The sequence below is a fragment of the Eurosta solidaginis genome, chromosome 3 (assembly GCF_040869045.1).
Source record: "Eurosta solidaginis isolate ZX-2024a chromosome 3, ASM4086904v1, whole genome shotgun sequence".
NCBI classification, from domain to species: Eukaryota; Metazoa; Arthropoda; class Insecta; order Diptera; family Tephritidae; genus Eurosta; species Eurosta solidaginis.
Genome location: NC_090321.1, coordinates 18405597 through 18432119, shown reverse-complemented (window position 1 = coordinate 18432119; position 26523 = coordinate 18405597). Strand labels below are relative to the sequence as shown.

The 26523-nt window shown below is 34.5% G+C and overlaps 1 protein-coding gene and 1 long non-coding RNA gene across 9 annotated transcripts in view; one reads left to right on the top strand and one right to left on the bottom strand.

The window, feature by feature from the left end:
- mtt (mangetout) overlaps positions 1 to 26523 on the top strand; it is a 409542-nt gene that overhangs the window by 257354 nt on the left and 125665 nt on the right. The window contains exon 2 of the mRNA XM_067771149.1: positions 10848 to 13321. Within this exon, the coding sequence (XP_067627250.1) occupies positions 11347 to 13321 (1975 nt within the window). The 5' untranslated portion in view covers positions 10848 to 11346. The remainder of the gene's footprint in view (positions 1 to 10847; positions 13322 to 26523) is intronic.
- The window catches only part of LOC137243402 (uncharacterized), a 222854-nt gene that overhangs the window by 152560 nt on the left and 43771 nt on the right, over positions 1 to 26523 (bottom strand). For 2 of the 8 annotated variants that reach the window (XR_010950516.1, XR_010950519.1), the window contains exon 6: positions 18978 to 19026. The exons of the other annotated variants lie outside the window; for them this stretch is intronic. This is a non-coding gene — a long non-coding RNA (uncharacterized lncRNA). Of the gene's footprint in view, positions 1 to 18977; positions 19027 to 26523 lie in introns of those variants that run through there. 8 annotated transcript variants of the gene reach the window in all.

Sequence of the window (26523 nt, the reverse complement as noted above, 5' to 3'; positions counted from 1 at the left end):
TCGAATGTTTGTAAATTAGGCTTGGTCAGTTATAGCAGATGCAAAAATGCGTATTTGAGGAAAAAACGTTTTGCCTTACTAAGGCTCCAGCTATTAGGAATGATACAGCTGTCAGATCTAGAAGCACCAGTGACATAGGTCCTAGAAAGCTTCTATTATTTGCCAAGAGGGTGGAGATTTTGTATCTTAGGTCCTGGTTTTTGATGGGCTTTTGAAGTTTCATCGTTAAACAAACATTATGGACTCATTACGTCTACGTGAAGTGGGGTTATAGAGACGTCCCTGTTTGAACCTAGTGTCAACTTTTGAATCCTAAAGCTCTCTAACTGATTGTTATTTAGCTCGTTTTCAATATCATTTCAGCCGTATCGATGTTTCATTAGCGTCAGATATGTTGATGGCGAGTTTGGTTCTGTTCGTGTTGATTTTTTCAAATTTTTTAAAACACTTCGTTTTTTAAATTCTTGGTAGCACCTCGGCGCAGATATTTGCAGTTTCTTTTTTGACTTCTATTAGAACATCGTCTGGTTCTGGGGACTTACTCTGTTTTAAAATTCTTGATGGAAGTTATAGTTATAGTGTTTAAGAAAATAGATAGAGATTGTACCACTCTTACTCCTACTCTTCCTCCCACTGCCACATCCGCTGCCATTACCATTACAGGTAACACTACGACTATCACCACCACTATTACCAAATATATCACTACCACCATATTTATCATTACATCTACCACTACCACTATATCTATCGATACCACTACCACCACTGCCACCATCATATCCACAACCAATACCGCTACGATTACTACTACCAGTAACTCTGCCACTATCACTTCCACCATCACTATAATAAATATACCACTACCACTGCTACTTACACTACCTCTACTACTACCACTGTTTTCACTACATCTACCACTACTTCTTCCACTACCACTACCATTCCCAGCAAAAAATGCAATTAGTCTAGGATGAATCCAGTATTAGTCGCAAAAGAGCATGCGACAAATGCCCATTTGGATCTCTTTCTATGATTTAAACAGTTCTCTTTTGTTTGAACATGTACTGTGGAGAGGCTAATTGTACCCATTTATACCCGAAAGGAATCGATAGGATCAATCCCAGATGTACCCATATGGGAACATATGAAGACTAATCCCTTTTCGGTTCAATAATGACTCAAATAGATCGCAGTCGCACTTTTCTTGGCAGAAACAAAATCGAAGGATTTTCCAAGCCACCAAATCTATTTGACGTATATTGTTCGCCGCTTGAAAAAAGGAATAAAAAATATTCTTAGAAAATCTAAGTCCGGCGTAGTCGTTAAGTCCTTCTCCAACATCTTTAAATTTTATTTTATTTGCTTGTTTTAAGAAATTTAAATTAATCAATGCTACCACTAACGGTACATCTATTCAAGCAGCCCATGCATAGATGAAAACCATTCTTCTCGCTTGTCGTTTTCTATCTCTCTAGCGTTGTCTTACTTTCTTTATCTTCTTAATTCATCGTGCACACTCTCTGCTCACACCTACATACATTATTTACGTCTATCTATTTAACTCATACGCATGAAAGCTGATTAAATAAGTAAACCCATAAATTGGCTAATGGTGTGGTTCGCAGTTGTGAAGGCAGATGTTGCCAATGTTGTTTAAGCATTTTATTCATGTTTTAGTTTTTTGTTTTTTTTTTTTTTTCGTTTTTTTGGTTTTCATTCGTAATTATATCAACTTCATTACATTTCGTCTATTTTCTTAAGCGCATAAAGTTTACTTCAGTTTCTTTTTTGTATGGTTTTTTTTTTTTTTTTATCCCGCAAAAGGCCTCATGACATAACATCAATCATTTGGTTGATCTTAGCTCATCATTTTCAATGGCTCTTTAGTGGCGCAAGCAATTTGTTGTTTTTATACACACTTTATTTGTTGGTTATGTATTATGTGAGGTATGAGTAGATTCATAATTTATTGGGCGCACGTTTTTTCGTTTTGTGAGTAAAGCTTTACAAATTGTTTAAAGCTCCATGCTTTATCCAGATAAGAGCAAGTAGGGAGTCACCTGTTCTCGATTGTACCGAAGGCCGCGTTCATTTCATGTATGAAACAAAACTAGAGTTCGACAAGTCTTTTTACTAGTAAGGTGCGCCCTTATCGGCATACTGAAAGAATCAATTATTTCAAACACAAAACTTGGATACAAAATAAAATTTCCTGGAACTAGGCATCCAACCATTCATCTCTGCTGTTACTCATTGCTATAATACTCCAGCAATACTGAACCCAAGTGGTTTGAAGATTGAAACGTATGCTGCCATTGTAACACTCAGGACTTCGGGTCCCTTCTATTAACGTAGCGTTGTAAACTATATTTATATTAGCGTTATAAACTATATGGGCGTAGTAAACTATATAGGTGGACATAGAAATGTGACCTAAGTCTAAATCTGGATAGAACGGACTTACTACCTTTTATATGGAAGCAACTACCTATGGAAGATAGTCTGTTTGATTCAGATTTTTGTACTTACAAAGTTAAGCTGTACTGGGAACGTTTGTATGTAGGTACATATGTGGTGCGTCGACAACGTTATGACTTAATACTATGCGTTAACGCACCCACAAAACGTTTAAGCTGCTCCTTTTTTATGTAAATAATTGAATTGTCATTACTTCTTCACTTGTGTTTCCGTTTAATAAAAATCATCATTAAATTCGCTAATAGTACCATACATATGTAACTCTTTTATACAAAAAAAACAACAAATTTTACATATACGCACCAGTACCCGCATTTTTTAATGAATAGTTATACTTGTAAATAAAAAATAGGATCTAAAAGCTCAAGATGGTGGTGGTGTGTTATGAAGGTGTTATGGCGGTATGAAGGTAGAAAGCGGTGGTGCGATTAGTGCTCTTGCTCATCGTACTAACCAGCCCACAGAAAGTTTACCGCACTAACAATTTGTCACACTATCTCGCCCCCAAACGGCCTTAGACCCAATTTCAAATCAGTACATCATTAGAGATCGCATCAAAGCTCAGGGTGTCTATGTATTGGAAGAAACTTATAAATGATCACCTTTCTCGTGAACTGAAATTCCAGGAGAGAAGACAAGCATGATTACAATTAATAACAGGAAACAAGCCTTCATCAACGGCTCCGAAAAAGGTGTGGGGCTGGAAGCTAATCAGATACTCTTTGACGTAATTCAAGCAGATGTCTTCGCGATTTGGTAGTTTTTCGATACATTTGAAAACCCGAAACCTCACTTGATAAAAGTGCTAGCTTTCCACATACCAGCGCGATGTGCGAAAGAAATTTCGGGCAATACAACCAACACTATAGAAGTATCAATTTGAGAAACTGTGGTTCATAAAGAAATTGAAAAAAAAAAAATGAGATTGCTAATGCAGAATGCAGCAAAAATAATTTTAACATCTGTTCAGTTCAACGATATTTTTTATTCTGATTTTTTCAAATATATTTTTTACATTTCAAAAATCTTATTCGAAAATATATATTTACAACGAGTCACATACATACTTCACATACTTCAAGATTTCAAAAGGACAAGAAACACAAAGATGAAGGGGAAATTTAAAATGAATATGTGTAAATGAATTTTATGCTTAACAATTTTATGATTAACACAATATCATGCACAAGTACATACACACATAGTGCCTCAGCATACATGCTACACTAATGAGCTGAGAGGTAAGAATTAACCAGCGTCGAAGAAGATGCACACTTAGTAGTAGTTAAGGGAGGAATATGAACCGATTCCATCAAAGCTGAAAAAAGTATTACAGATTTTTTCATACAACTGAGTAGGTGTTAGCCGATAACACAACATTTCTTGCGGTATTCTCCAGTTATTGGGCTGTAGACCGAGTGTCAATATTAGAATACGTCAGGGATAATCTGAATCTCTTTCTTGCAAAAACTGTTTAGGTTATCAGAAATAGTAAATGAAAATATTTTCAATGTAATACGACAATACAGAAGCGTGACACAAAGTCAACAGCTATAATATCAGACGATTTTATGACCACTTCAAATGGGTAAAAAATCAATTAGTGTTATGTTTAAATAAAATGGTCACAAAGTAAAATTTCAAATAGTGACAATTTGAACGATACTTATATTATCATTGTCATTTTGCTTGCTTGCAATTGTAATAAAGGCAAATTGCACTTTCTCAAGTGAATTTTACATACTCAGCTGAGAGCTTTGGAGACAAAATAAGGGAAAATGACCATTTAGCAAAATGAAACTAGGGTAACCCTGTAATGTGTTTGTATGATATGGGTTTCAAATGGAAGGTATTAAAAAGTCTTTTAAAAGGGCGTAGACCATAGTTCTATATGTGGACGCCATTTCGGGATATCGCCATAAAGGTGGACCTGGGGTGACTCTAGAATGTGTGTTGTACGATATGGGTATCAAATTAAAGGTATTAATGAGGGCTTTAAAAGGGAGTGGTGTTAGTTGTATATGTGAAGGCGTTTTCGAGATATCGACCAAAATGTGGACCAGAGTGACCCGGAACATCATCTGTCGGGTACCGCTAATTTATTTAAATATGTAATACCACCAACAGTATTCTTGCCAAGATTCCAAGGGCTTTTGATTTCGCCCTGCAGAACTTTTTCATTTTCTTCTACTTAATATGGTGGGTGTCACATCCATTTTACAAATTCTTTCTAAAGTTATATTTTGCGTCAACAAACCAACCTAATTACCATGTTTCATCTCTTCTTTCATAGTTGGTATAGAATTATGGCATTTTTACATTTTTCGTAATTTTCGATATCGAAAAAGTGGGCGAGGTCATAGCCGGATTTCGGCCATATTTTACACCAAGATAAAGTGATTTTAAATAAGTACGTGAACTAAGTTTAGTAAAGATATATCGATTTTTGCTCAAGTTATGGTGTTAACGGCCGAGCGGAAGGACAGACGGTCGACTGTGTATAAAAACTGAGCGTGGCTTCAACGGATTTCGCCCATTTTCACGGAAAACAGTTATCGTCATAGGCTCTCTGCCCCTACCAAATATCACAGGGATAGGTAAATTTTTGTTCGACTTATGGCATTAAAAGTATTCTAGACGAATTAAATGAAAAAGGGCGGAGCCACGCCCATTTTGAGATTTTCTTTTATTTTTGTATTTTGTTGCACCATATCATTACTTGAGTCGAATGTTGACATAATTTACTTAAATACTGTAAAGATATTAATTTTTTTGTTAAAATTGTACTTAAAAAAAAAATTTTTTAAAAGTGGGCGTGTTCGTCATCCGATTTTGCTAATTTTTATTTGGCACATACATAGTAATGGGAGTAACGTGCCTGCCAAATTTCATCATGATATCTTCAACGATTGCCAACTTAAAGCTTGCAAAACTTTTAAATTACCTTCTTTTGAAAGTGGGCTGTGCCTCGCCCATTATCCAAAATTTTACTAATTTTCTATTTTGCTTCATAAGGTCAACGCACCTATCAAGTTTCATCGCTTTAGCCGTCTTTGGTAATGAATTATCGCACTTTTTCGGTTTTTCGAAATATTCGATATCGAAAAAGTGGGCGTGGTTGTAGTACGATGTCGTTTATTTTAAATAGCTATCTGAGATGAGCGCCCAGAAACCTACGTACCAAATTTCATCAAGATACCTCAAAATTTACTCAAGTTATCGTGTTTAAGGACGGACGGACGGACATGGCTAAATGAATTTCTTTTATCGCCCAGATCATTTTGATATATAAAAGTCTATATCTATCTCGATTAGTTTATGCCGTTACGGATTACCGTTATGCGAACAAAGTTAATATACTCTGTGAGCTCTGCTCAGCTGAGTATAAAAATATAGTTAGTTACTTCATTCTTCTTCAAAAGGTAATAATGTCGCAATTCACTATATGACCATTTGAGGTGGGCACGAAGTCAGTTGACCTCATGACCGTTAGCCTTATATCACTACACTGAAGCACAACTTCATACGTGGTTTTATTGAAATATATTAGAAAATTAAGGGCCATTTTTCATTTACACAGATAGGAGGGCATCGCAAAACCGACTGTGCATGTTCTGTGGTATTTCGTTATGTTTTGTGAGCTTCTCTATTTTTCTGCAAATAAATATGCATCCGATCAAAACTAACATATTACTTGATGTTCACGGAGGGTATAAAACTACGGCAGTCTTGAAAAAATAGTCAAAACACGTATACAAGAAAATAAATAATATGCAACTCAATCTCAAATATTGCGTAATCCTTAAAGCTTGTTTGTGCAGAGTGGATTAAGTGCCTCTGGTATCATTTTGATGCACAAATACAGCAGAGTCTTTAACACAATCACGTTCATTCTCAAATAATTCTATGTATGCCCAAATTTAAGCGAAATTTTTCTTAGCACCGTACTCAACCTTGTCCTTATTACGACACATTTTATTCACTAAAGAACTCAATCTCTTACCCGACAATTTAATCCACTACACAAAATGCTCCAAACAAGTTGCTTCTATTTGATAGCCTCATATGAACTTTAAATACTTTGATCATTTATCTCAAGAGAATGTTATTATTTTGTTTTAGTCTTCATACTTTTTGTCAATCCTTAGTAAGATGTCCCAAGTAAATAATACTACAACAAAATAAAATGTCAATTTATTTGATGGGTCATATCATAAATAATGCTTGTAGTATTTCTTGGAAAAAAGTGTAATATCACAACTTTATTGTGCTGCAAATTGTCCTCTTATTGTTTTGATTTGTTTTCATATTATCATCGCATATATACCAGGAAGTCCATTGATATTATGACGCCATTGGCAATAAAGGTCTAAGTTGTGGACAGAAATTTGAGTACATTTTTAGCAGGCAGTGAAGCCCTAAGGCAAGGGGGAAGGTGGGATACGCGAATATCTGGAAAATGATGCTATAGTGGGACAAACAGCCAAATGATGCTGCAATAAGCATGAATTTGTTCTAGCACCTTGCTCTGAGGAAGAGTGCAAGAGGCTAGTACAAAAGGAAGGGTACAAATGATGGTTGGTCATACCCACTACCTGAAGAATTAGAGAAGTTATAATGGCTGACAATAGTTAACATTACTGAAAAAAAACCTACGGCTGCACTGTATGCCGCTGTGCACATTACACCTATAGACCTGGGGTAAAAAATATAGCGTTAACAACTGTAATTTGACTCGATGATTCAGGGTAGCTTGGGCGCAGACCAAACGGCCAAAGTTGTATAGCATTATCAAATATTGGACGGAAAACCTACGTAGTGCCCAAACTGCGATTCGATAGGTTTATTAAAACCACAATATTAGTAGAAGGTTGGCGCAAGGGCGCTCAAATGACGGACTTGGTGACTAAGATGTATGCCGATGGTTTCAAGGTAATAGCAGGAGTGGGCTAGCGGCTTCAAAGATTGAATGCAGAGACTATCTATCTAGTTCTCTAACCTGCACCTCGATGGGTCTCTTAAATCTATGAGCCACAAAAGAAGTGAAAGATTTCGCAGACGATGCATCTAAAGTGTATACTGATGATTTCAAGGAATATTGAAGATTAGCGATGATTGAAAGGAGTACGCTGCGCAAAACCGGAAACAATGTAATCCTACAAGCTGCCAGATCACTTCCGTGTTTTTCAAGCGGATGCTGTAGCCATGACTAAATCAGTCGAAACACTGGAAGAAAAAAGCTTTAAATTAAGCTGCGACAAATTTTAGATGACAAACAAGCAGCACTGAATGCTATAACCTTTCACAGCAAAACATTTATTCGTGTATAGGAGTATTAGCATCGCTGGAAAGAATCGCAAAACGAAAAATATATATTTATGTTGGGTCCCTGCACATATGAGAACAGATGGAAATGGAAGAGAGGATTCACTTGCTAAAATGCATGCCTTGAATTTGGCGATGTAAATAGAAGGCGAAAGTTTCACAGGACTGAGCACGAAGGAAAGGCGTGGCACCAAAAGCATTTCTGTAAGGCGGCGAAAATCACGTGTAGGCCTTACAGCCTTAGACTACAGCAAAGTTACTATTATTATTTAAAAGATAGGACTGTAGACTGGTGACGTGTATTGTGACTGAATGCAGTCTTCTAACGACACATACTTCTGAATTAGGCCTCGTCACTGAAATCAAATGTAGCCAGAGTGGTTTGAAGGAAGGAACCATCAACCACGTTTTGTACACTTGCCCTGCGCTTGCCAGGCTAACACTACAGCTATTAAAAGTGGTAGAGCTATAAAATCTGTAACAAGCAAATGTCAGAGACTCTTAAGCATTTTCCAAGAGGACGAAGCTATTTTATAAAATTGTTGCTGGAGTTTTATAGGGTCCTTCAATTTGGTCGTTTAAAAAAATTTCTGATAACACTATGGACTCATGCAGCCTATGTGAGGTCTTTGGCGAACATCCAGTTCAACAAAACCTTACCTTACATATGTTTTCCGTTTCTTGTACAGGACTTATTTAACTATTCTTAGGCTAGAAATATGGTATAAATGCAATTAAATTGGGTATAGTAATACCGTATGTTGAAGTGTTTTTCTGAACTTCTCATTAAGGTCCAAATATTTATTTTTGTGCTATAATACGTGACTTCACTTTTCATTATACTCAGTTGAGCAGAGCTCACAGAGTATATTAACTTTGTTCGCATAACGGTAATCCGTAACGGCATAAACTAATCGAGATAGATATAGACTTCTATTTTTCAAAATAATCTGGGTGAAAAAAGAAATTCATTTAGCCATGTCCGTCCGTCCGTCTGTCCGTCCGTCTGTAAACACGATAACTTGAGTAGATTTTGAGGTATCTTGATGAAATTTGGTATGTAGGTTCCTGGGCGCTCATCTCAGATCGCTGTTTAAAATGAACGAAATCGGACTACAATCACGCCCACTTTTTCGATTTCGAAAATTTCGAAAAACCGAAAAAGTGCGATAATTCATTACCAAATACGGGTAAAGCTATGAAATTTGGTAGGTGCATTGACCTTAGGACGCAAAACAGAAAGTTAGTAAATTTCTGGACAATGGACGTGGAACCGCCCACTTAGAAGAAGGTTATTTAAAGGTTTTGCAAGCTGTAATTTCGCAGTTGTTGAAGATATCATGATGAAATTTGGAAGGCACGTTGCTTCTATTACTATATATGCGCTAAATAAAAATTAGCAAAATCGGATGACGAATACGCCCACTTTTAAACAATTTTTTTTTTAAATCAAATTTTAACACACAATTTAAAATCTTTATTTATATACTGTAAATTATGTCAACATTCAACTCCAGTAATGGTTTGGTGCAACCAAATACAAAAATAAAACAAAATTTCAAAATGGGCGTGGCTCCGCCCTTTTCCATTTAATTCATCTAGAATAATTTTAAGGCCATAAGTCGAACTAAAATTTACGAATCCCTGTGAAATTTGGTACGTGCATAGATTCTATGACGATAACTTTTTCTGTGAAAATGGGCGAAGTCGGTTGAAGCCACGCTCAGTTTTTATACACAGTCGACCGTCTGTCCTTCTGCTCGGCCGTTAACACGATAATTTTAGCAAAAATCGATATATCTTAACTAAAATTAGTTCACGTACTTATATGAACTCACTTTATCTTGGTATAAAATATGACCAAAATCCGACTATGACCACGCCCACTTTTGCGATATCTAAAATATCGAAAAATTATAAAAATGCCATAATTCTCTACCAAATATGAAAAAAAAAAATGAAACATTGGATTAGTATATTGACGCAAAATGTAACTTTAGAAAAAACTTTGTAAAATGGGTGTGACACCTAACATATCAAGTAGAAGAAAATGAAAAAGTTCTGCAGGGCGAAACCAAAAGCCCTTGGAATCTTGGCAGGAATACTGTTCTTTGTATTACATATATAAATAAATTAGCGATACCCGACAGATGATGTTCGGGGTCACCCTGATCCACATTTCGGTCGATATCTCGAAAACTCCTTCACATATACAACTAAGGCCACCTCCCTTTTAAAATACTCATTAACACCTTTTGATTTTATACCCATATCATCCAAGCACATTCTAGAGTCTCCCCTGTTCCACCTTTATGGCGATATCCTGAAATTGCATCCACCTATAGAAGTATGGCGCACTCCCTTTTAAAATACTCTTTAATACCTTCCATTTGAAACCAATGTCATACAAACACATTCCAGGGTTACCATAGGTTAACTTTCTCTCTTTTCGAGCTCTCAGCTCAGTATGTAGCTGAGCTCAGTATGTGTTCGGTTACACCCGAACTTAGTCTTCCTTACTTGTTTTTAATTTCGGTTTTTTTCTCTTATTTACTCTTATCCCTCTATCTTACCTACAATTTTGCCTTCCCATCATTCAAAAAAACTTTCTCAGTATGTTTTGACCTCAAGCGTCACAAACATCGAAAAGTTAGAATAAGAACACCTGAAATAAATTTATGTTTTTTTATATCAGAGCGTTGCATAGATTTAATAAATATAATATATATGTACATAAGGGTGGGTAAAATTGTATGGGGAAAAAACTTCAGGTGCACATCCAGTTTCTGAATCTATGGGTCATACTGAGTAATATTGTCCATGGGAACATATGTCTGAAATGAATTTCAAGCCTCCCTAATTTTGTTGGAAAACCTTATATCAAAATGTTCTCACTTTATAAGGGAGGCTCGAAATTCATTTCAGACCTATGTTCCCGTGGGGAATATTACTAAGTATGACCCATAGATTCAGAAACTGGATGTGCCTTTTCAACAGTAAATTTGACCCGCTCTAATGTACATATATTATAATGATTCAAGGTTCGATTCGAGCTCAAGGCCAGAATAATGATTTTTTTCTAATGATAATAGTACTGAGCAAAGATGAAATGACAACAAAACTGAAAATGTGGAAAACTTGAGCATATTTATGACTCTGAAAGCTCCAAAGCAATGAAAATACTTGAAATGAAAATGTGAGATTATTATACAAAGTGAACAAAAATGGTATGAAAATCACAAATGAGTAGAAAGCGAAATAATATTAAAGTAAACTTAATTTTACTAAAACCAACAAAACACAAACGTTTGTCCCCAAAAACTAAAATGCCACAACTAAAATCTCAGTACAAGAAAGACTTTGCTGCAAACAAAAATACCAAACTTAGGATGTTTAAAAATCGACACATCAAATTGAGTTGAATGAACAGCCCAACCTAGTTTCAGATATCCTACAGCAACGGGGCTACATAATTTAAGCACAAATCAAAAGCAATTAGGATTAAAAAAAATTAAAAAACCAAAGGCACTTGCAATAAAAATGACACCAAAATGCAAGTCAACATTTCACAAAGTTTTATTTTTTCTTATGGCTGTTTTTGGTGTTCTCACGAATTACTGCATTCATTACACGTTTGCTTTAGCTACAGTGCAACTAAGTGACCAAGAGCTAGGTAAACGGAATTCAGCAGACGATGTTGGTGAATTAACGAGCTATGTTGAGGAAAATGACGTAGGAAAAGAGACTAATGAGAAGGTGGTAGGTGCTATCCGTGAACAATTTGGAATTACAACAAGTGCGGAAAGTGAAACTGCAGCAGCATTAGAAACAGAAGTCAAGCACAAAATGCGTTGGAAGCAAAGAAAAAGTTTCGAAAGCGAAAATGTTATTACAAGCGCTGAAAGTAGGAAGCACGAAAAGAAAGAAGATGAAGCAACAGCAACTAACTCGGTGACACTTGCTAAGAGAAAAATGGTTGGGCGCACAATAATTAATAGCAAAGCCGTAAGTGAGGATTTAGGATCAGATGAAGGCGAGTGGTGGATTCAAAAACGCGCCGAACTCCATAAAACTATGCCACATGCACAAACTCTGGTACAACAAATGCTATTACAGAATCCCAACCCACACAAAGTAGCACATCATTTACGTCGAGAACATCAACATAAGCAACAAAGCGCCTACAAGCGAAAGCCACAAACAGAAAACACGCAACAACAACAACATCATCGAAGGGAAAAGCATAAGCATCGACGACACAATACAAATCATATAAAACATTTACGTAAACGAAAACCAGCCGCAGAAGCACAACAGCTAAGGAAACATCAACAGCAACAACACAAACACAAAAACTATTTCCAACATATGCAATATTCGTTTAACAATAACAAAAACAAAGAACGACAACATAAGAAACAACAACGTCAACAACTGGAAGCAGATGAACCAAATACAAAGCGCAAAGTTGAAGTGGATTTGAAATTCTCAGAAGAGCATATGAAAACTCGCAAGAGATTTCATGAGAATAGTTTACAATTTCTTCCGCTGCATTTTGTGGAGAATACGCATGAATGGCACTACCAAAGTGACGATTCCAATATTGTCGACAAACCAATGCGGCAAGCTATTAGTGTGAATAAACAAACGAATAGCAAAGCGTATGCCAATGGAAACGATATGACTGCAGTTAGTGAAGATGAGCCCAAAGGAATTAATTACATAAATGGTAGTAACCTTCAAGATGCATTAATGAATGACGTTAAATCGCAAGCAGTACAAGGCTCGAGTCAAGTACACAACATAGACCAACCACAAAGAGTGGAGCATAAGCACACAAATCAAAGTACGAAAAATTTGATGCCCAAAATAGTTGCAACAACACCAAGCGTATACGAATATAAAATTGACTCGAAAACTGATAGTCTGTTGCTTATGCCCACTTATGATGAACAATACCACTACCATAACAACAAAGATACACACTGGTTGCCCAATTCAAATACAAAGTGGCAAAGCTATACATCCGATATTGAGTTACATGCAGCAGCACGTTCAGGTCGTCACCGCGGTCGTCATGTAACATTACCAACAACACACTTAATGTCATACAATCCTATAGCAAATGTACGCAACACTTTCACAGCTGGTGTTTTTGATGGTGGTAGTAAAGTATTTCGTTCTCTACCCGACTCAGAGGATTTCAATTATGAACAGCATGTGCATCGTGTGTTGGTCACAACACCGCAACGCCACTGGCCTGTAAAGCATGAAGCTATTGTTGAAGGTGATGTCATACTTGGTGGTCTGATGATGGTGCATTCGCGTGAGGATACAATTACGTGTGGACCAATAATGCCGCAAGGTGGAATACAGGCATTGGAGGCAATGCTTTATACGATCGATCGTGTGAATGAGGCACAGCTATTGCCGAATATTACTTTGGGTGCACATATATTGGATGACTGTGATAAGGATTCGTATGGATTGGAGATGGCAGTGGACTTTATAAAAGGTAAGTTGTGTATTTTAATAAAATTTTAAATACAGGGCCTTTTTTAATCAATTTTGTGTCGGTTTAAACTAAATTTTTTTAACGTGAAGCAGTATATGTAGTAGCGCGCATTAAATTTGCAGTTGCAAATTTCGTCAATTGAACTTTTTTTCGATAATTTACGAAAAACACTCGTGCTTTTGTGACTGAAACCAAATTCAAAAAAAATTTCGAAAATTAGAGAAAATCTTAGGAAAATTTGGAAGAATTTTCTGAATTTTTCGTGTATGCAATTTTGAAGGTCAATTAATTTTATACCCATAAAATACAAGTTACATTTCTTAAAAAATTATTTTTTAGAAGAAAGACAAATGAATGAGGAAGAAAATATGAAACACTCCTTGGAAAAAATTGTTAAAATTCAATACCAGTTTAAAGTGACTTACATCATGTGAGACTTGAAATGATTGGGCTGCAAATCTGCATACTGAAAAGCTTTCGAAAACTGTAAATAAAAATTTCCAAACTTTTGTTGAGTTTTCTACAATTTTCGAACTTTTTCGAAAACGTTTTAGAAACCATTGATATTATCGAAAAATTACAAAACTTGCACACCGCGATAGTTAATAGGATATATTTTTGAATTTGACCTCTTCATCAGCGAAATTTTTCGGAAGCTTAGTTTTAAGCTTGAAACCTCCTGCATTCATACCGGTGTTAAGGTAGATGCCCCAACCCACTCAGCCATATAAATGCTCCGCCGTATATTTCTTTGTTTGTTTCTAAGTATTGCCCTTTTTGTTGATATTCCTTTTACACGCAGCTAGGTACATACATATGTATACTACATGTATATGAGCCAGGTTGTTTGGAATATTATCTGGAGCGCTCATTAGAACTTAATTAGCGACATTGGATATTGAGCAGTGCGTTATTAGCAATGCTTCTTGAGGCAACTTTGCTTAGTTCCAGTTACAAAATTCAGTTTTCGAAAAACTAAATAATCTATAGATGAGATTTGATAAAATTGCCGCTACTATTTTCGTGTTCGCTATACAGTGAGTCGAGAAATGTGTATGAACTAATTATAATAGTTTTCCAATAAAAAATAATAAAATGGCTTAAAGAATCAAGTGACGGGATGATAGAAATCATTATAATTCACAATAATCAAAAAACTATATTAATTATGTAACTTATTTAAATTTCAATGAACTTATTACTGCTATTAATTATTTTATTACATAAACATAACCTTCATTAATCTCATATTTGTTTGACTAATTCACATATACTTAGCAAATCATATCAACAAATAATTGACTAAAATAATAAAATCAAGCAAAATATAATCAAACAACTAAAAAATGTATTTGTTTGACAGTTAAAATAAGTCAAACTTACTAAACTATTGCCTGGCTTTGGTATCGACTTTATTTATTTTTTATTGTTTTTTCTTATTTATTTAAACTAGGCGCAATAGTCAATAATATGCTTTCAATTTTTTACTCAAGTAAATAATTAGTATGTACTCATAGTCATAATAGTAGCAATTATAATTATTGCGAAAATAGATAGAATATAATTATATTACGAAAATAGAAGCAATTATATCTAGTTTGACTTAAAAGGTAATAAGACAATTAAAAGGTGAATTTTATTATCAGATACTTTATAAAAAAATCATTAGTATAATTCTCATTACCTTTAGTAATCTTTTAAATGCCTTAGTAATATAAAAAGTCAATAATATTGCCAAAAACTATATCAACAACTTACTGGTTAATTAAAAAATCGAATCTACAAAACTTGCTTGCCAAAAATGAATAACAAAAAATAATTAAAATATCAAATATTAACCAGCTACAATAGTGATATGCATTAGTTGAATAAACTTTTTGCGAGACTCTTACATAGATGATGTTTATTTTTGATTATTTGTTCGCATATAAATCACCTGCTATAATAACTAATCATTTTTAACATTTGATTTGATTAAAACACATAGCAGCTAATTAATGATGAATTCAATTAAAAATAAATCAGTTACTTCGTGAAATTAAAGAATGGAATGATTGAAAGGATCAAACAATTATGTTAATCATAAAATAAGATTTTCATAATCTATAATAAAATTTCAATTCACTGAGCCAAATAATTAGTCAATCATAATGTACAAAACCTTATAATTAACTTATTTATTTAATTAAATTAGCATGGTTGCTTGTCAAAAATAATAATAAAAAATAATGGAATGATTAAATAATTAACAAATTATTAACAAAGAAAGTTTTTTGTTTTTGTTTTTGTTACAATGAATGGGGAAAATTTTTGTAACTCAACCATGTTAAAAGGCCTCAGTACTCTGCGCGAAAAGGACTTTCCTTCTTCTTCTTTAATAAAACAAATTAATCAAAACATTTTTTTAATTGAACTGATTAATTTCAATTCAGTTAACGTCTTAGCTTATTTAAAATTATTTGTTATATTTCAGTTATTATCAATTGCCTTTCTTTTTTAGAATTATTATTTTAAATTAATTATTAAATTACATGATATATAAACTAACTAAAATTAATCGCTGCCGGGCTTCCTAAAAAAATGAATTTAACTATAAATAAAAATAAAAAATCAAAAAAAATTTAAAAAATTTATCTCATTAGTCCTTTTATTAACAAAACTGATATAAATAAAAAACGAATATCGCATAATTTGAGTAAGTATAAAATTTATATAACTCTCCGATAGATAGTGGCATCTGGCCAGACGAGAAGGCTTTATTTTCGTGAATAACTTTACTGCTATCCACCGATCATGAAAAGTTTAGTGAATTTTTAAGTTTAGAGGCGGTCTTTATAATAATTCCGAAATCGATATTTTTTTCTTTTTATTTTATCTGTTTTTTTGTAGCAAAGCTGATTATGTCACTTTTTGGTTTTTGTTGTCTGGCTAGATGAACATATTTTTAAGCCTATGAAACGTCATAGGTCTAATTCTGTTCAAAATTATCAATAAAAATGCAAACTTATCACAGTGTGCGACGAGTTTTCTTCAAAATTAAAAAAAAAAAAATTATATATTTGTGGATAAAGTTCGAAGTGTAAAATTTCGTCTGGCCAGACGACAACGCTAAGATGTGTTGAAATTATTTACCGCTAATCAGAGGGATAAACAAGCAAACTTATAAAATAAAAAAAGGTTCTAATGTTTTGTCGAAAACTGATTATGTGTATGAGATTAATTACTAAACTTTTTAATATAAACAGCAGCGAATGTTAATCATCAATAGAATGTCCTGTGAAGACGAAATTCTAAAACTATTCATTGCATAATCAGATCTGTTAAAGAATGACTAGAGAGATTATTTGACAGGTCTGATTATAAGTGACTGGTTCAAAATGTTTTCAACCCAAGCTTATCAAGAATTATCGCATGAAGAGTGTGTACCAACTCTAATTATATGCCCTCGCAGTGCTTTCAACTGACACCTGTAACATTGTGATGCACAAAGAAATGGAAAGCAATTGTAGCTCGTTACAAAACTTTTAAATGCATTCTTAACTGAGACAATTGTAGGTTGTTCTGGACTAGCCTGCCTCAAACTTAAGCGCGTTTATTACAAGTGTGACTATCAACTGTATCCTTTGGCATCCGATTTGCACCAGCTCGAAGGTAGTCATAAAACCCGTTATACGAAACTTTTACTTTGCGTGAATGCAGAGTTATTTCTCATCAAAATCGAGTAAAAAGGCCCATTACTCATAACAGCATAGACTTGACTTGACTTGAGAACTGTCACTTACAGTTCTGTTAAATGAATGAACATTGCATGTTACTGATTACTCAAAACTTAGCAACACTTAACTTGATTTAGAAGTCTGTTGAATTTTGATTTTCTATGAAAGTTCTAAGTGACGTCTACATTTTGAGATGTCATTTGTTTGTTTCCATTTCATTTTGACATTTTGTCACACAAATGCGCTAAGTGGAGTATAATCGTGGCGAAGTTGCCAAGTTTACGCCAATTCAAGTCAAGTCTATGCAAAGTATCATTAATGGGCCCTTAAGTTTTTTAGCAAATATTTGATATGCAATCAACGTACAATCTTACAGATTTCTTTTCACGTAATAAATAAAAATGTTGTGGTTTGCAGCAGTCGTGGGTTTTCTATTAAAGAATGATAAAATGACAGTTTCACCATGAAAAGTGAGGAAGCGATATCACTGAAATACTTTAATGGAAAACTTCAATACGTAATGTAAAAAAAAGTATGGTGGGGCAGCAAGCGTCAAAAATGTACAGGATTTTCTTCAGGTATGAATTTTTTTTAAAGAGGTCAGAAGGCTTAGAGTATAATTAGTGCCCTTTTAAAGCCTTCAAACATTGCATATGATGGCTTGATTTTCCTGAAGTTTTCGACATTATTATTCTTGAGACAACTTTCTACAAAATACCCCATAATGTTCCATTTAGCGGCAATTATTTTACCAATCTCATATACAGTAAATTCCGAAAGTATTAGTATAAGATTAAGGGAGTTGTTTTTGTCAGTTTGTCGTATCATTTATTAAAGTATTATTCACATATTAGCAGTAGTTTTGTACACTCAACGTAGTTCTATGATTCGAAGACATTTTTAAAGATTTTTACTGAAAGTGCCATCAAAATTTATAAGAAAACAGTGAGTATGTTACTTTAAACGATTTTCTTGTAAATGCCCACTTTTTGCTTCGATGAGTGCAGCGCACAATTTCGCCATTTCTTCGATGAGTTTTGAAGTGTTTGATGTGGACTATCATTCCACGCTTCTTTCAAACAATCCCAGAGGTCGGGAAGGCTTGTTGGCATTAGATCTCTCGCACGTCGGTCCGATTCTTCTCACAATAGCTCGATGGAATTTAAATCGGGGGAGTTTGGTGGCCACTACATCGTATCAAGGTCACCTGCGTCTTTTTTTCGTTCCAAATAAGAAGTACAATGTTTCGATGTATGTTTCGGATCGATATCTTGTTCGTAAATGAATCCACGACCAATCAAATTAATGCCCGATGATATTACATGGCGTTGGAGTATACTGTGATACTGCTCTTCTTCATAATTCCTTAAACTTTTTTTAGTTGACCAATACCAGCATAGCTGAAATAGCCCCAAACCATCACTGAGCCACCGCCATGTTTCACAGTTGGCACAATGCAATTTGCTTTGAATCTTTAATTGACGTTTCTGCTACCGAAAAGTTCGTATTTTGATTCGTCTGACCATTAAACTGATTTCCACTGATCAATCGTCCAGTCAATATGTTCTTGAGCGAACCTCAGCCTTTTCTGTTTATTTGCTGGCCCTAGAAGTGGCTTTCCAACAGCAATGCCTCCAATCATACCTTTTTTTTAAGCCGGCCTTTGCTTGTCGTGAGCGATATTGATGAATCGAAGCCTTCATTGATTTCAGCACGAATTTATGATGCAGATTTCCATCTATTTGTCTTACTCATTGCATATATTTTGTTGTCGATTCCTTGGTTTGTCTTTCTTGGTCAACCAAATCGTTTTCTGTTAGTATTTTGTCCAGTTTCTCGATATCTACTAAATGCCGTATGAACTGAACACAGAGATATTTGCAAAATTTTGGCTATTTCTCAATAGTTTTTCCCTATTTTTTTTTTTTCAAAATAACGGTTTGGGCTCATATTTCGACTTATATTTCCTTTCTCTTGACCATTTTCAACCTAAAAAAATACAAACTCTGAGGCTATTCAACATCAACAACTTTTTTTTATCTTGTTTTAATAATTTTTGACTGTACTGTAACTTCAATGGCCATGACCACAAAAACACTTAATTTACACAAATTTAGCAGAAAAAAACTATCCGCCAATTGTTTGAATATATGCAACCCACGCAAAATCTCAGAGCACTTAGTCAGCAACAAGAGTTAGCGTTTTTAAACAAACCACTTAAACACTTAGAATGTTTTACCGTATGCTCTTGGCTAAAATTGCACTACAAACTACAAAATTATTCTACTACACAAAATTTCATTTCTTGCGTGTTTTCTATGCTCACGTGGTTCATGACAGGTTCAAGTGCATAGGGCCAAGCAACGCCATTAACTATCAAAGGTTGCAGCTTGGCAACAGCTCTATTTTATTATATAATATGAATAGCATTTAAAGCAAACCAAGTTCAAGAATTGCTGTCGTCAAATAGGTGTATACGTATTAATATGACTATATATACATTAACATATATTTGTATGTAGATGTTAGTGGGTTCTGTCTTTGATGTACACCAAATTACTTAAAAAGAAATTTTCAAGCACACAACTTTTATTTGTACATTAGGCTGCACAGAAGATGCATATTTTCCAACTAATTTAAGTTAAATCTTTATGCTTTATTTCCTTGTATTTTTCGCTCATCAATTAAGAACTCCTTCCCAAGCGCTTGTGTTACTCAGGGTGTAGATCTTCCTCGGAAAGGAAATGAAATTTAATTTATTATGGGCATGGCTGCTTTTCTTTTTAATGACACGCCAGACCGTAGTGGTCTTCATAAAAAACAAAAATACTGCAAAAGTCTGCCCCTACATTTGATGTATACATTTTTTCGAGACGTTCTCAAGATAACCTTCAAATTTATGAGCGAACTTTAGCTACTTGTTTTTCTACCCAGTCTAATGTACTGAATATTCAATCTAACACGCATTGAAATGAAAAGCAACCAAAAAAAATTTTCGTAGCAACATAAGTAAGATCTTAGAATGGCCTGGAAAAAATGCCAGAGTTGTCCCAAAACGACCCAGAAAATATTGATAAATGATCGTAGAACGGTAGAAATTGATCTGCGACCAGCTTTGAAATAAAAAAAGGATAAACAACTCAAATATATTTGTTTAGCAATAACGAAGTGATCTTGAAATTATTGTAAAAACGTCGAAGAAGTCCAGGCACTACCTCAAAATTTGTACAAAAATAAATCCTAAGCAGCTCGAAATTGACACAAATCAATTTCGGAAGAGTCTTGAATTGAAAACTATGCGGAAATGACCTGGAAACAACTCCTTAGCAATAAAAAAAAATGCAGTAATACCAAACAGTACATTATCAAGGACTTTTATGGAATGTAAAGATCAATTTCAGAGATTTCGCTCTGACCGCACAATACATGTTTACTGGTTTCCCCATCAGTAAAGGAAGAAGGTATCGAAAAGGCCGATGAGTTGGCAAAAGAATGTGCAGCACTCGATGAAGCAATGTTAGACGTGCCTATTCGTTTGGAAGAAATCAAAAGTAGACAGTAATTGGACATAATCCACCAATCAGGAAAGGAGTCTACAGAAGTACGGCGCTGCAAAATTTCCAAAATCATTTGGAAATCCTTTGACGTTAGACCCGCAGATTTGCGCATATCTCTGCAGCCTTCTGGCGTCACATGCTTATAAGTTAGGCCTCATGAGTAACAGCATATGTGAGAAGTGGGAGCTGCAGGAAGAAACTTTTTGACACGTTCTGTGTTTGTGTCCTGCACTTGCGACGTCCAGATTCCAGCTACTGAGGGCGACAGATTTGCTAGATCCTGAAGCAGCAATTAGACTAGGTCCTATATAACTTCTAGTAATTGTTCAAAGGAAAAAGTTATTATATAACATAAGCACTGGTTCCTAATTGAGGGTTTTCCGTTTGGTTGTCAAACTAATTCTGGTAACACTATGGACACATGCAATCTATGTGAGGTGTCGATTGATCAGATCAACCTAACAGTATTTATATACTTATAAAGTTACATATATTACTATCAATTTACTTTCAAGGGGGCATTTTTGCTCTGCTTTTCTTTGTTCTTTTATTGCTGACCTCAGTTATGCGTAATGACAAGTCAGCTTAAGTACTCATCTGAACACCTTTCAGCTCTGCACCAAAATTTGCCCCACAAACTTCGTTCTTTGCTTATCTTCCTTATGCATACCCTGCTGTATGAAGATATGTAATATCGAGGAACTAAATGCTTTTTTGTTTTCATTTAAGTGTCAGTGAATTGTAAGAAATAACCTTTATTAATTTTCATAATAAAGACAAAAAAAATCAAAACCACCAACTGCAGGTTGGCTTCACGAATAAGAGCAGATGGTTGGTGTTAACGTTTCTATATATATTCGTAAGAATATGTGGGAGCGTGCGTTCTTAATATTTTTGTTTATAAAAATGTATTGTTTTACCTCGTCTGCAATAAGTATTGCTTATTATTATAAGCTTTAATTTAGTTTCACTTTTGTTGTCTGTAATGGAATCTTGCAAGTTAAATTTGATACACTTCCCGGTGTCCGATTGAGCTGAAATTTTGCAAACATGTATAACTCCGATGACGATGCAATATTACTTTGTTAGAATTCGATAAATTAATCGATAACACAGTTATCGGTAAAGATTTGTATTTACTTTGGCATAATAGCCTAAGTCCCATACAAACCCGCCGGTACCTATCCGTGGATTGTGATATTTGGACGTGGTGAATCACGCGTGTCACGCGTGGTGAATCTCAACGCTTGCGAAAAGCGGAGACACAACCCTCTGTTGTATTTCTGTGTATAACCAACATAGCTGAATTTTTAAGGCTGTTTAACTCTGTAATCTTTTCTGTAATTTATTTTGCTTTTGGAAAAATTACGTATTTGAAAAAAACTGGCAGAAAAATATTGGCATAACAGCTTAAGTTAAATCAAGAATGGAAAAACTTGGAAAATTTGAGCAGATGTGGCAATTACGCATGCCCATTGAACGAAATATTGAAAATCTATTGATAATCGCTAGGAAATTAGCGACAATCCATCAACTTAGCAGCACTTTAGCAATACTACTGTTATTATTTGGCCGCTCAAACACACCCATATTAATTGTGCATTAAATTTAAAATATACAACTCAAAAGCTGAACTACCAGCGCTACCGCCATCAGCTCTTTGTCATCATTGCCAGTAGCGCCAATAACACCAAACTCGTGGCTGACACACAAAAGTCGTTTCACTCAATAGCGCAAGTGAAATGTACTACGCACTCACTACTAAGTAACGTCAAATATTCGATTGGAGTCATTTCGTCAATGAGCTACCATTGAGCTGGCACCGCATTGGCGCTGGCGCCATGCAATTTACATCACTAAAATTGCACGAATGTCCAGGCTCATGACTTTGTTAATCCAGATGGTGAAAACGAAGACTCAAAGGAATGCAACCTTGCAAACAACAGCAGTCATTTTCAAAGTGTAAAAATTCTGTGATACAACGAACGCTAACGCCGTTAGGCTGTTATCGGTAAGTGTTGCATACTTTTCTGCGCACTTGATTTTGTTTTACAGATTTTTGGCGATGGAATTTTAGCTAAGCGAAAATAGAATTTTATTTTAAAACAGATTTAGCCCACAGATGAGAGATCTGCAATAAGTAGTTGTAAACTGAACGCGGCATAGGCAAAGTTAAGTTATTTAACACTGTTTGACATAATTTTATATGTGCTCTCTGTCAAAAATGCTTCAACTAACTTAGTCACATTTTATTTCGATTATGAATATGCCCCAATATATTCGGATTATGATATAATAAAATTAAAGAAAAAAATAAAATTAAAGAAAAAAAAATTTTTTAAAAATAAGCTTTTATTATTGGCTAATAAAATTAACTAAAAAGTAAGTTGATGCATTAAAAGAAATGGATAGAATGAGAAACGTTACAAATAACTAAGAAAAGATTACGTAACTAATTTAAACAATATTTTACCCTACTAAAAATTTTTAAAAATTCCTATTTAAATTAAATTTAAGAAAAAGGCTTTTCTAAGAACAAGCTTCTATTACTTGTTAATAAAACGAACTAAAAAGTAAAAAATAAAATTAAAGAAAAAAAACTTTTTTTAAAAATAAGCTTTTATTATTGGTTAATAAAATTAACTAAAAAGTAAACAATAAATTGACTCTAAAGAAATATAACACTTTATAAGTTCATTGTAAGCTTTAACGATAATTAGGCTTTTTCGTCTGCGACAAAAGAATTCTATATTGTACATAATTATATATTTTTAACATTAAAACTTTACACCTAAATTATTAAATCTTACAGTTTATATCACAGTCCTAATTGTTCTAATAAAAGCGTGTTACATTGCGATAGCAAGAAAAGGAGATCCTAAATGTTCTTAATTATACCATCAAAATTCAACACGTTTTTTATTAGAACAATTAGGACTGTGATATAAACTGTAAGATTTAATAATTTAGGTGTAAAGTTTTAATGTTAAAAATATATAATTATGTACAATATAGAATTCTTTTGTCGCAGACGAAAAAGCCTAATTATCGTTAAAGCTTACAATGAACTTATAAAGTGTTATATTTCTTTAGAGTCAATTTATTGTTTACTTTTTAGTTAATTTTATTAACCAATAATAAAAACTTATTTTTAAAAAAAGTTTTTTTTTCTTTAATTTTTTTTCTATCTTAATATATATATTTATTCTGATGGAAGTTTGTGTGTGTGTTCGAAGTGATTTGAGGATGCTTAAGGTTCACCAGCCTGCAAAAATCGCGAGTACTCCATGCCTGCATGTATGGAGTACTCGCTATGGACCAACCGGATATTCCAAAATTAACCACAATTCATACAAAAAATATGATCCAATTAACATTGCGATGTCCTAGGACTGGACCATCTACTTCAGTTCCGCATAACATCAGGGTAATCCATGGAGCACCCACAGTCCAGTAAACATCGTGTAGTGATTACAATCGTTAAAGACGAGCAATGAGCGGCTTACAACATGTTCGTGTAGAAACATGAGTTGGTGCATTGCTGCATTACAGTGGAGTACAATGGTAAGTACACCAGTGGACCACATGATCCAACGGTTTTTGCAGGGAACTTATTTTTCGGGCAAGTGCACCAGAGACCGACCTACTCTAAAAAATAATAGTTCTTGTTGCCATTTTCTTGAAATTGGGAACACGAGTACCTCATTGCCTTGCTTATTATTTGAGAAACTTTTCTCTCGGGGATGTGGACCAGGTACCAACCTCCTCGAAAAAATTAAGTTTATGATGCCGATTCGCTTGAAAATTGGCACAGGGCTACTTCCTTCATTGCCTTATTATATGAGAAACTTCTCTTTACGGGAGGCATACCAGGGACCGATCAATTGCAAAAAATATCTCATTTACGGCGCGATTTGCTTGAGATTTGGTACAGGGTTATCCTCTTAATATTTGAAAGATGTGTCTTTCCGGTCTCATTTTATTTTTAGTTGCATTTGTTTGAAATTTATTATTTTTTATTGGACCTTTGCTAACGTTATTTATCAAGATCGCATAAACTAATTTTTAAAATCATAGCTGCCTTATGACATTTTCTTTTATGGAAATAATGTTGCCCTGTTTATTCTTCTCGGTGCCACGTGTTATATAGAAAAGTAATTTATATTCGAAAATTCGATACATTTTATTTAGGGCTTCATTTTGTATTGCGAGCGATTTCTCGGATAAACGAAGCACCTCCAAGCGATATACTCTAAAAGTGGTATTCTGCATAATTTTCAGTTGGCATTCACATTTATTTCGTTATGTCAAACAGGAGGCCAAAGCAAAAAGTAGAGAAGGAAAGTTTTCGGTACAATTTTGCTACTTTTTTCTACGTTTGTAATGTAAAGTGCGGTAAGAAGCCAATCTTGATATATCTCCATATTAAAATGGGGGACATGACAGAAAAGAGCTGAGAAAACAGAGGAAAGGGGTAGATAAAGTAGAGGAAGGTAGAGGGAAGTTGGAAAAGTAAAAGGAGCAAGAGGAAGATGGAGATGGACAGTAAAAGTAAGAATATATTGTTCGAAAAAAAGTAGTAAAAAGAGGTTATAAGCAATATTAAGAATACGATAAGATAAAGAGTAAGCTGGAATTGGATAAGAGCAAGAACAAGAAGAGTAAAAGGGGAACCGAGAAGGTTAACGGAAGAGTGAAAGGGAAATTGAATGAGCCGAGTAAGGTAAACTAGGAAATGAAGCAGAGATAAGAAATACGAGAGGAAGAGAGTTAGACAGAGGATAGGCAGGTAGATGGATAGAGAAAATCAAAAAACTGTCTCTCGGGTTTAATGATACGGCTGGGAGTATTTCATGGTTGTCTTAACGTTTCCAGGGCTAGTCAGGTTTCTTTAAAATTCTTATAAGCAAAGATTTTCTTTTTTTTCCCAACAGATATATTTATAGCTCTGATTTGTTGAAGAATCGGATCTGTAAAACTTCTGCCTATAAATTTTTACAGCAGCCACCTTTTTCTGCTCGATGTGCCTATTTTAACATCCCAGATATTCATCCGCAATTTCATGATATTGTTCCAGATCGTCAGCCATCTCACTGACGTCAGCAGTATGTTTTCATATTCTTTAGTTGTGATAATCTGAAGATCCAACCATTATTGGGTACCGTTGACTAAAATTTTTTCATTTGCTCTCAGGAAAAGGAAATTAACCCTCCCAGAAAACAAAAAATAAAGACAGCAGGCGATATCTTTATTTTTCTGCACATTGCTCTATATTTTAGAAAAGTACTCATGTAGTATTATTTTATGTTATTGAAAACATCAACGCTGCAGATAAGTCAGGAAGCAACAATTAAATTTATGAGGGCAAGTATCGTCAAATGCGACTCCATTTTTATACCTTTCATGAAAATGAAATGGTATATTAATTTCGTCACGAAACCCAAAATTGTAAGTCCTTAAAGGAAAACAAATAGACCCACCATTAAGTGTACCGAAATAATCAGGTTGAAGAGCTGAGTTGATGTAGCCATGTCCGTCTGTCCGTCTGTCTGTTTGTATGCAAACTAGTCCATCAATTTTTGAGATATCTTGATCAAATTTGGTGAGCGGGTTTATCTGGATGTCCGATTAGACATTTGTCGGAACCGGCCGGATCGGACCATTATAGCATATACCCTCCATACAACCGATTTTTCAGAAAATATATATAGCATATATTGTTGTCTGAAAAAATCATAGAGATCGGTGGTATATATATTATATACCCCATATAAACTGTAATTTTTGCCTCTTTTTTACGGCTAGAAGCTTCAAAATTCATCAAATTTCATCAAATAGTTACATTTACTTCACATATTTTTGAAATACGTGATTCGTAGTCATAGTTTTTACATGCAGACCACAAAAAACGTGAAGCTTTGCATCCTCA